At 32.6% G+C, this 12,535-nt stretch overlaps 1 protein-coding gene across 1 annotated transcript; it reads left to right on the forward strand.

Annotated features, from left to right (window-relative positions):
* Positions 1 to 570: 570 nt before the first annotated feature.
* LOC129939883 (uncharacterized) lies at positions 571 to 2,841 on the forward strand. The gene is made up of 3 exons (XM_056048067.1): positions 571 to 919; positions 1,027 to 1,652; positions 2,014 to 2,841. Exons 1-3 carry the CDS (start codon positions 571 to 573, stop codon positions 2,839 to 2,841), a joined length of 1,803 nt encoding a protein of 600 aa, XP_055904042.1.
* Positions 2,842 to 12,535: the final 9,694 nt, after the last annotated feature.

Below are 12,535 nucleotides of genomic sequence, written 5' to 3' on the forward strand. Positions count from 1 at the left end.
TACAAGTAAACAATAAAACATTTTATTTTGATCACAACAATAAACTCAAATGCGACGAAAAAGATGGAATACAGAAGCTACAGCAATTGATTTGTGACAGCGAAACTGACAGTTCATCCACCACACGTCAGAATGCACAATATACCAAGGATGTAAACACAATGCCTTCGACCAGTGCTGTCGTTAGTACTCCTTAACATAATATTTAGTACTAAAGCCGTCTGCCAACCAAAAATTGTATGTAATGATTTTAGTTATAATAAGTTAGAAGTCTTTAAGATATTATCCTACAATGTGTCAGGGCTTCTTAATAAATCACTTTTTACCGAGTTTTATAAATTTGTGAATAATTTTGAATTTGTGTTTTTATATGAGACATTCTTGACGGAAAATTATTTTAAAAATGTTGAGAATAAGCTAATAGATTATAATTTTAAGTGGATTCCTGCAGTAAGAACTCATACGAGGGTTAGAGCAAGTGGAGGCTGTTTCTTCGGATTCAAGAAAAATCTCAATGGTATCAAATGCGACTTTCATACTTTTAATGCAGCATCATGTGTGAAATTGAAAATGGAAAACAAGATTTTGTGGATAATACCTCTTTACTTAAATTGTAACAACTGGGAAACTGACTTCGAGCAACTAACCGAGCTACTAAACAACAGAAATGCGTCAAACGTTTTAATGATCGGAGATTTCAATGCAAAGGTTGGACAAGAACCAAGTGTGATGAACGCAATCAATGGAATAAATAGGCGATCAAAGGATGCAGTATGCAATGCAAGGGGAAAAAAACTCTTAGAGCTCTGCGATTCTTTTGCCCTTCGAATTCAAAATGGAACTAGTTTGAGCGACGGTGTCGGCAATTTCACATTTGCCAGCGGGCAAGGAACTTCGGTGATAGACTATAGCATCTTAGGTGAGGAATGGGAGCCCTATATTACGGACCTTGAAATCGAAGGAGTACCATACTCGGACCACTTTCCAATAGTTGTAACCTTTTATATAAAATAAATACTTCTGAAGAAACTACGAGCATGAAGCTGCTTGCAAAACTAAGATGGAAAGAGTCAACAGCACCTATGTATAGACGTTTACTTGATTTGAAGCTTCAAACTCAAGAGGATGTGGACTTTGGTCATTTAGAAGAAATAATCAAGACCTCATACTCACAAAAGCAAGTTAAAAATAAAGTAGGCAGTAAAGAACCGTGGTTCGACGAACAATGTCAGCTTGCGCGCATGGATACATTTCGTTGGCTTAATATGTTCAGAAATTTAAATGAAAGTCGTTTTAAAGATAAATATACCGAGGCGAATAAAAAATACAAGGAGCTGTGCAGAAGCAAAAAGAGAAGCTACAGTGAATTAGAAGCGTCGAGGTTGGCGAATTGTAAAGATGCATCGGAATTCTGGAAGCTTGCATGGAAACTTAATGGCAAACAATTTACTATAAATACGAATCTCTGTAAGAATGCATTGAGGGAACATTTCAACGTTTTGCTGAATCCAACACCAAGTACCTTAAATTGGCAATATGCAGTTCCTGGATTTGAAAACGAAATTTTATATACTGAAATCACTTCGCATGAAATTGACTTAATTTTGGGAGGCCTTAAAGATGGAAAGGCCCCAGGAGCAAAGGGGATACCTGTGGAATTTTATAAATATGGGACTAACAATTTGAAGGATTGCTTGTCAAGTGTTTAATGGTAATTTAACGCCAAAGGAGTTCCGAGATTCGATCGTATTCCCCATACATAAAAAGGGCTGCTTAACGAATCCTGCAAACTATAGAGGAATCTCGTTCCAAAACTCCACTTATAAAATATTTACAGCAGTGCTACAAAAACGCCTTACAACTTGGATAGATTCGCAGAATTTGTTAAAAGAGTTTCAAGCTGGATTTAGAGCAGGGTATTCGACAGTTGACAACGTTTTCATTCTGAGAAGTATAGCGGAAAACTTTTTGTTACAAAATAAAAAATTGTATGTATTCTTTATCGACTTCAAGGCAGCCTTTGATACCATAGACCGAAGAGCTTTATTATACAAATTGTATGGAGTGGGCTTGTCACGAAAATTTGGGCGAGTTCTGGAAGCTTTGTATAAGGAAACACATGCAGCAGTGTGGAATGGAGCAGAACTTTCAGACTGGTTTGAAACTGGATCCGGTGTCAAGCAGGGATGCGCATTAAGTCCAACATTATTTGCTCTCTTCATAGATGATCTGATTGACTATCTGCCCGGCGGAGTGGTCTTCGCGGGAGAGAGTATAAAGGCGCTTCTCTTTGCGGATGACGTAGTAATGTTTGCAAATTCCCCTGAAACTCTGCAACTCATGATCAATAGAGTACATGATTATTGCCGGTTATGGAGCCTCATAGTCAATATCGAAAAATCGAAAGTAATGATTTTTAGAAAAAGTGGTGGAAGAACCGCATCAAACGAAAAGTGGAAATTCAATGGGGAAAATATTGAGATTGTCAACGATTATAAGTATCTAGGTGTCTACTTCTCGAAGAACTTGAGTATGGAGAAGCATTTTAAGGAAAAGCTCCAGAAAGCAAAAGCGGCTATCAATATCTCATGGAAGAAATGTTGTATGAACAAAAACATCGCGCATAGCAGCAAATACAAGGTATTTGAAGCAGTTGCGGAGACCATTCTGCTATATGGATCTCAGGTTTGGGGAAGTAAGAAGTTTGACCCAGTTGAACAACTTTTGAGGTTTTATGTGAAAAGGATATTCCATCTACCAGCAAACACGCCTAATTATGTTATTATGATTGAGACGGGGCTATCACCGCTGTTCATAAAAACGCTTAAGCTCCAATCGTAGTAAAAGCTATGGAAGGTAGAAAAAGTTGGTATGCAGACTGGATGGGATTGGCACAGCGTTGTAATTTAAGCTTAAATATCAACATTGAAGATGTGACAAGTACTAAAGGAAATTTGTACGAGATAATAGAAAAAACAGATGAGCAATATAGAGAAGATTACGTAACGGAAGCATCTGGGTCGTTGTACAGATCAATCTATAGTAGACTTAACCACAACTTGGTAAATTCAAATTACTTTCACGACTCTAATAGTGTACAAAAAATTTCTACGATGGTCAGGCTTCGAAGTGAATTGCTGAACCTTAATTATATTCCCCACAGAGCAGATTTGCCATTGGAATGCAGTATATGTAACCTGGCCGAACGTGAAGATGTTATACACTTCATTGGAAGATGCCCAACTTTAAGGGAAACGAGGAGAAGTGTCTTTGGGCACGATTTCTTATCGGAGGAAGAGGTTATTATGCAACTAAATCAGATAAATGTTCCGCTACTTTATGAGTATTGCAAAATCGCACTAAAATATAGATTAAGAATACAAAATGAAAGCTTTTAAATGAAGAAAAAATATATATAATTATGTATATGCAAATGTTCCACCTTATTCACTATTGTTGTAACAAACATTCTTGTATATAAATAAGAACCTGAAAAAAACACGACTTATTATATTTTGAGGAAAACTTGTATTACAAACTAGTAATTATACTTTATTGCCAATCTGGCAGACGGCATTTTGCCATGCTATATAAACCATTTTTGTTAAAATTTAATGTTAAAATTTAATTATGAATAAAAATACTACTACTACTACTACTACTACTACTACTGCAGTTTTCAGCCTTCACGGTATCAGAAGAAACATTCAATGTTTTTCCTTAATAATTTTTCAGTCCAGGACATACCATCAAGTAATGAAAGTTCAATATTACTAGACGCAATAACAGGAAAACAGAACTTATTATCTTCAATTTTACCCCATTTAACATATATTATGGAAGGTTAAAGCCACCTACGATCAGGCATTATTAGAATTTTGAGGTATATACTCCGATATAATAAATAGATCCCCAGACTTTAGTTTAAACTTTGTGCACAAAACTTCAATATTGGTAGACCTTAACTGGATGATCAGGTAGCAAATAATAGTGTTTTTGATCGTTAGAAGAATTTACATTACATTACATATCACACTACTCTGCACCTTGAGCAACTAGGCTATGGAAGGTGATAACAACACAAGACATTAATACAAGACAGAAGCACAGAAGAGAAAGAACAACAGAAAGAAAGAAAGAAGAATTTTACCTGCTACAATGTTAGAGTTATCAACAAGGTGACGATCAAGTCTATTGATTTGATAGGAGGTATCAAAAAGCTCAGAATCAAGAATAGAGCTGTTAAGCCAAGTTTCTCTCAGTATAATGACGTTTTCGTAAGGAAGATTGTTTGAATTTTATAGACTTTATTATTCTTTGTCCGAAATTAATGGCGAAAATGATTTTGACTCGTAACATGGTTCTTCGGTCTATTTAAAAATTCATGAATTATGACCAACGCAAGGGCCAACAAGATGTCGAATTCAGTATATGGAAAACAAAATCAGGGACACGTATTTTAAAAGAAGAGCAATTGGCGTAGTTGCCATGCAAAATTTATAATGGTTTTGGTTCTAAATCAATGTACTTGAAAGCATTTACTGCATTTTTTTGATGTTATTATGTGTTGGAAAAAATTTATTTAAAGTCGATATTGAAACTTGAACATTGCCGCAATGCTTATTATAATAAAACACGTTCTACAGAAATATCCAATTTTTCAAACAAATAACCACCCCCCCCCCCCCCCCCTCTTAAGGAAATTTGTCATAACGCTCGAGTTTTTAGCTTAATTTTGAGCTGTTCAGTTAATAGATTAATTTTTCTGCTGCACATCATTAATGTGGATTATTTCACTTCCGGTTCTTCCGGTTTCCGAATTAAAGTTTACAGTTTTAAGTACCTGCTATTTGGGCAGCTGTTGTTTTTGTAAATTTTGCAACATTATGCAACATAGATCGCAAAAATCTAGAACATTTATGTGAAGTAGCTGCTCAGCTGGTAATAGTGAAACAAGTGGAAACATTTCAGCTGTTGGAACAAGTAAGTGGTGTGAAGAATCGAAACCGTGTGTTTAGCTTAAGAACAACTTCATTGAAATATTTTATGTAGTGAAGCTCATTTTCACCGTGAAGGCTAGGTTAGTAAGCAGAGATGGTGTACTCAGAAGGAACAAGAATGATTTTTGAAAAGCCTCCATGCTCAGCGCATCAATGTTTGGGTGTGATTTGACCCGAGTTATTCGAAAATAATTACGCCACTGAGACAAGATTAAAATGTGTTGGGGATACAATTAGTAGAGAACCAGTTCTTTCAACTATTCTTGTTTGCAAATCATGTCAGGAATAAATAGATCAAGCCGAATGTGAAATTATAGCAGTGATATAGTAGTCCTATGCCTTTTTGAGGCAGAAATTGGAAATATTGATGTAGACAACGTTTATTTCAACAAAATTTCCGTACCACAAAATCACCGAAACTCTACCAAATTTATAATAAGGAATGTTACGTAACCGTGATTTTCCAAAGAGCTCTTGTGATTTAATAACATTAATATTTTCTTATGGCCCCTTGAAAGATAAGATCTATGTCAATGCTGTACTTTAAAAGATTCAAGCTGAAATTCGTGAAGTTATCGACCACATCCAGCCGCAAATGTCATAAAAGATTATGTGGCATGCTACATGTACCATCTATTAACCTTACTACATTTTCAAAATTTAATTGAAAATGTGTCATGTTTAGAAGCCGGGAAGACTCTTCTTTTATGTATATACTAGAACAAATAAGACTAAACTAAATATCAAGCCACATTCACCGAGGTGCGGTTGAAGTCTTTCACTAAAAAGGATTTCCATGTCCATCAACTTTCTATTTTAACCATAATTTTCTCGTTCATCAAATGATGGGTTTTATTAACCACCAAAAGCTTGACAAGAGTAGCATTTTCTACCTGAAGCAAAAAAAAAGGACTTTTAAAACTTTGCATACACACGTTTCGAGTCGAGGTACGATATCACATGATATGGTAATCAATACAGGGTTTTATTGATGGCTTTGAATAATATTGTTTTTATTGATGCTAAACAAGGACACGTGTTGTACTTGGTATACAAACAAACAAACATCATCGTTTAATATGTGATGTACACATGTGTTTTCTTTAGCGGAAATAAGGAAAGTATGCTTTTTCTTTTTATTGATGCGTAGGATATGAATATTCTCTGCAAAGTTGTACAACCTTTGAATTAGGCGCGTTTCCAAATTCATATAATGGATGGTCATAGATTTATATTTAGAACCAAAATATGCTAAAGGAAGTGTGGATAATATCTTCTTGTTTTTTTACGTTTAAGGAGAATAATACGGTGTTTGGAATTTTAAATTATTTACATTCCTGTATACGATTATCTACATAAGCGATATCTACGAATCTGACTAAGACAATTTTGTTACTTTTAAAAAGGCACAACCATTTGAATGACAAAAACATAATTTTATAACAAGGTCTTTAACTTTTTAAAGGAAGGTTAATATCTTCGAAGTTTTTTAGATTAGGCATACAAATCTTACCTTAAATCTTGTTTTATATTTGTTAGCTGTTTTAAATTGAATATTTCATATAATATACCAGAGACACATTTAAGCATTAGGAAAAGAGACAGGGGCTGGTCAGGAGATGTTGGTGTACATTGATTTTGAATTTTTGAACATTCAAATGACGGGGAGAGACAGATCATGTTATGGCATCAGATTTGTGAAGTACGTCTAAAAAACGAATATCTTTGTATATATAAATCTAGTTTAGTTTATTGTATCAATTAGATTACATGTAATCTCTTAGACTGTGATTGAGTGTAAATCTTTTTATTGTTAATGGCAACTTAACGAATGTCTAAAATATAAAAGTAGAATATTTGATTGTTTTACATTAAATCCATACTTTTATACATTTAATATTATAAATGCGAAAGTAACTCTGTCTGTCTCTCTATTACTCAATCAATCCTTAACTACTGAACCAATTAGCATGAAATTTGGTATTGAGATATTTTGATACCCGAGAAAGGACAAGACTACTTTTTGGCTCGGGAAAATGACGCATTCACATAGGAAAATTCAGGTAGGCCGATCGCTTTTACGCCTAAACTATACTTAACAGATTTTAATGACATTTGGTAACGAGATAGGTTGAGACTTAAGAAAAGACATGAGTTACTGTTGATCTCGGGAAAACAACGCATTCCCATGGGAAAAACTACTTTCGGTAGAATCTGATCGCTTTCACTTTTAAATTACCAAAGATTTGAATAATATTTGGATAAAATTGGTATTACCGAAAAACAACGTATTCCCAACCCTTATGTAATAAGTTGTTGGACATGTTAAACTTATCATATCAACGTTAAACGCAAACTGTGGCTCCGCGTTCAAGGAGTGCCAGTTCAAAAGTGGCCTGGTGTCACATCCGGAGATGCCGTAGGGCGGATATACACGGTCCATATTAGTAACATATAATGTTTCTGTTTGAGAATGCACATGATGTGCGTGGGCCAACCTCTTTTATTGATCTAAAAAAGCATGATGATCAAGAACTTACAACATTTCGAGAGACGTGTGAGGCCAGTGGGTTATTAGAAAACGACAACCAATGGGAACTAACTCTAAAAGAGGCCACACAATGAAAATCTGCCCTCAAAGTGCGAGATTAGTAGCAACATGTGGACTGTCAAATCCTTAACAATTGTGGGATAAGTTTAAAAATTATATGGCGGATGATATTTTACACAGAGTTGGAGAACAAAATCCCACTGATAAAATTTACAATGTGGTGTTAATATTTTTGAAAGATCACGTTATAAATATTATTGGGAAACATTTGTCTGAACTTGGGTTGACCAGATAACAGAGATTTGGGGAAGTGATGAGTGATTTAGTTCGAGAATTAAATTATGATACTATCCAGAGCACAGAATAACAGAGGATGTTGCGCTTTTAAATTCAGAACAAAAAATAGTTTTTGACACAGTTATAAAAGAAAAATTCAAGCGGAGAAGGTTTGCTATTTTTAGAGCTTAAGAGCTTTGAAGAATGTTGCAGCAGTGTTAATTGTTAGGTTGGGATGAATGTACAATGTCCCACATAAAAAAAACAGTTGAAGCACTAGATCGTACACTAAAAGATATTAAGAACAACCGGGCTATCATGGGAGGGATGGTGGTTCTCTTAGCTGGCGACTTTAGACAGACCCTGCCGGTAATTACTAGAGGTACACCGGCAGATAAAATAAACGTATGCTTGAAAGCATCTGTGTTATGGGTACATGGAAAAAAGTTTCTCAAGCAGGACAATATGTTGCTGCCCTTCTAAAAATCGAAAAAGATTGTATGCCAACAGACTGTAATGGCTCGATTACGTTGAGTCATGAATTATGGCAAATTGTCTGTAGCACAGATGAATTAAAAAGTAATGTCTATCCAATCCTGCATATAAATATGGGCAATCCGGAGTGGGTGTGTGAGAGGAGAATTTTAGCTCCAACTAAAATACAAATTATGTCGAGCGTTGGGGAAGATATCGTCGAGTACCTCTCAGTATACAATGTTATGGACACGGAGCAAGTAACATCATATCCCATAGAGTTTCTTAGTTTCTTGGAATTATCAGGGGTGCCTTCTCATAAGTTGAGATTGAAGGTTGGTGGTCCAGTCCTGTTAATGAGAAATCTTGACGCACCACAATTATGTAATGGTACACGGCTACAGATTACTCACCTAGGACGAAATATAATAAAAGCTATAATCATGGAATCGCAAAAGGAAAAATGTTTTCATTCCCCGCATTCGCGATAATTCCAACCGATTTGACGTTTCAGTTTAAAAGAGTGCAGTTTCCTCTGAAAGCAGCATTTTTAATAACAATAAATAGAGCTCAGGGGCAAACGCTGAAAGCTGCAGGTGTAAATTTAAAAAAAAATGTTGTTTCCATATACAATAATCCCGACTGTCGATTTGTCTTGCTTAAAAGTTTGTCTATATGTACTCGTATCAATTCTTACCAAATTTGCGTTTTTTTTTTATTTTTTATGAAAAAACGGACTGTTGGATTTTTATATAAAAATTACTGAATATTGAAAACAATATTTTCTGTGAAATGAAATAAGTTTGAAAAGCTATTCGAGCCGAAAGTAAAGAAAAGAAAGTAAATTTTTACCAAGTTTTAGTATTGTTTTTTTTTGGAAAAAAACAGTCCATTCGATTTTTTAAAATTTTACCAAATGTTGAAAACAATATTTCATATAAGTTATAATTATTATGAAGCCAATATTTAAAATTTTTGAAGAGATATTTGAGTCGAAAATCAATTTTTACCAACTTTTATACATTATTTTTTTAGGTTTTTATTTTTTGTAAAAAAAACTGTCTATTCGATTTTTCTCAAAATTTGTTCTTATATTGAAAACAATATTTATATAAGAAAAAATTAGTCGTAAGCAATTATCTCAAAGTTTTTAAAAGATATTTGGGTAGAAAATCATTTTTTACCAACTTTTGTTAATTTTTTTTTCGGTTTTTAATTTTTTGTAAAAAAAACTGTAGATTCGATTTTTTTGAAAACTTTAACTGAATGTTGATAACAGGATTTCTTGAAAGATAAAAGTAAATTAAAGCCAATATCTCAAAGTTTTGAAATAATATTTGAGTCGAAAATCAATTTTTACCAACTTTTATACATTTTTTTTTTAGGTTTTTATTTTTTGTAAAAAAACTGTCAATTCGATTTTTTTCAAACTTTAACTGAATGTTGACAACACGATTTTTTGAAAGATTAAAGTAAATTAAAGCCAATATCTCAAAGTTTTGAAAAGATATTTGAGCCGAAAATCAATTTTTACCAACTTTTATAAATTTTTTTTTTTAGGTTTTTATTTTTTGTAAAAAAAATTGTCTATTCGATTTTTCGCAACATTTTTCATAATGTTGAAAACAATATTTTTTATAATATAAAATAAGCTTGAAGCCTAAATTTCAAGTTTTTAAAAAGATATTTGAATCGATATTCAATTTTTACGAACTTTGAGCAATGTTTTTTTTTAGATTTTTATTTTTTTTAAAAAAAACTTCAATTAGATTTTTCTCAAAATTTTATCAGATGTCAAAAACATTATTCTTCATTGCACAAAATTGTTTTAGAGATGAAATCATCGTAAATTTTTTGAGGTAACAAATTTTTTTTTCAGTTTTATTGATTTATAAAAAAAAACGTTATCTTGATTTTTTTTCAAAAATATACCTGTTTGGTATCACGTTACAATATATTATATAAAATTTAATTCAAATCTCTAGCGTTTTTGGTTCGTGAGATATTTAGGGTTAACCAAAATTTTCACCTTTTTTTCAAACTGGTATGGTAAAAAACCATCCACGCAATTTTCTTGAGAGCCCTTTCTGCATCTTTCTGCCTTATCTGTATAACAAAATTTGTTTGAAGTCGATATCTCTTCTGGTTCTTGAGCTATGGAGGACGAAAAAAACGTCGCGAACAGACATCTTTCTAAAAGTCTTTTATTTCGACTCTAGAAATGTCAAAATTTTTAATTTGACAAATCGGACCCATTACAATAACTTCCTATGGGAAGTTAAAAAAAACTTAATTTTGTTTTACAATATGGGAAAACCCTATAGTTATATTTTATTTAGTCACTCTGCAGTAACTGAAAAATTATATAAACATTTCATACAAAATAAGATCCGTCCTCTAATGACTGATTCCTCATTAAAACTTACAAAGTTAAGTTTATGTAGCTATCAATTAGCATAAAATCACCTGAAGAGAAGACATTATAATACCTCACTATTTTAAGATAACTCTGCGTCCTTATTTTCCACTTTCAGTAGTTTCTAGTGAGTATATATAATCATAATAATTAGGAACAATTTATTCAAATATTATTTAAAAATATCTCTTGAACTATTAGAAAAAAATCATCCCCTTTACAAATTAATTGGGAATTTTCTCTAGTTAATAATGACAGTTGCGGAGGACAATTGACATGATGCTACAACTCTCCAAAATCAACCTTACTCAACAATTATATAATGATTTTAAGGTATAGGGATCTAAAAATATTTTAGTGTTTCTTTTGATGAATGCAAGCATTTGATTGGCTTAGTCATAGTCATATTGAAATGACAAGATGCTATCTAAGATAACTTCTACGTCTTTCTTTTTTCTTACTCTTTCTAACTTAATGTGATTGATACCATTATCAAACAAAGTTAAATTCTAATTACTGAAGCACGACAAGACTTGACTTGACTTCGAACTTTTAAGTAATCCTGTTAAATTTTAAAAGAAGAAAACAATCAATCGATAAAGTTTGAGGTCCTCCGTAAAACGGAGCCAACTTAAATCATTGAAAATATAAGGAATATCATTTACAAACAACAACAAAAGTAATGGCCCTAAATGACTTCCTTGTGGAACCCCATGATGAAACAGTGAAGTTATAGAGAACGAGCAATCATTTTTTGACTACTTGAATTCTACTTGTGAAATATGATTTAAGACGCTTCAATAAACAAGAGTGATACCTTAAGAAGATAAATTATAGAGACACTTTATGACTTATGCTACCCAATGCTTTTGTAAAGCTTGTGAAAATAGTATCAGTTTGGCAAAACGTTTCCATATTTTATATTATGTCTTGAGCAGTTAAAGCTTACTTTGTCGTGATAGACCTACCTGAATTAAAACCATGTTCAAAAACTGATATGTGGATACGAAACAAATCTGAAAGTTTTTCAAATAATTTTGGTAATGCAGACATTTTTTATATTGGTATATAATTAGAGATTTCCTTTGTATATGTACAAATGTATTTTATTTACAATGCTCAGCGAAAGTTCGAGTGAGGCAATGAAAGACCTTTTTGTTATAATTTATGGTTGATTGGGAATTAAGACAATAAAAAAAAAAAACAAAAAAAAAGAATTATAATAAAAACTTTTTGTGGTTGCCAATTAGAAAAATTAAGGTTTTACCTACTTTTTTCAAAACATTTTCAAATATTCAAAATATTTTTAAACCATGCTAATAATAGGGCGAACATTTTTTGTGAAGTTTTCTTTTAGTGATAAATAATATAAAAAGAATAACTTAAACTAGGTACATTAACTTTAGAAATTTTTTGAGCAAAATTCAAATGTCATTAACTTCAAATAGTAAGTTATTGTAATTTTTCAGATTTGTCGAATGAAAATTTTGACATTTCTCGACGTTTCAAGTACCTAGAGACGAAATAAAAAATTTTTAGAGAGATTTCTGTGCAGTGTGTGTACGTACGTCGCGTCGTGCAACCGTACGTCCGCAAGTTTTGGAACTTTTTTCCTCGTCCATAGCTCAAGAACCAATGGAGATATTGACATCAGAAAGGACTCTCAAACAAATTGAGTGGGTGATTTTTGTACCATAGCAATTTAAAAAAAAGTTGTCCACTCGAATATTTTACGAACAAAAAATTATTTTATTTCCAAAATAATTGTATGCAACGAGGAAAATCAAATTGATAGTTTTTGTACAAAACATAAAAACC

This window comes from Eupeodes corollae, chromosome 1 (assembly GCF_945859685.1).
Source record: "Eupeodes corollae chromosome 1, idEupCoro1.1, whole genome shotgun sequence".
NCBI lineage: Eukaryota > Metazoa > Arthropoda > Insecta > Diptera > Syrphidae > Eupeodes > Eupeodes corollae.

Coding starts and splice junctions, on each gene's coding strand:
- LOC129939883 (XM_056048067.1), top strand. CDS start 571: ATGGAAAACAAGATTTTGTGGATAATACCTCTTTACTTAAATTGTAAC. Junction 920..1,026: donor GATAGACTATAGCATCTTAG/GTGAGGAATGGG, acceptor ATACTTCTGAAG/AAACTACGAGCATGAAGCTG. Junction 1,653..2,013: donor CAGGAGCAAAGGGGATACCT/GTGGAATTTTAT, acceptor ATCGACTTCAAG/GCAGCCTTTGATACCATAGA.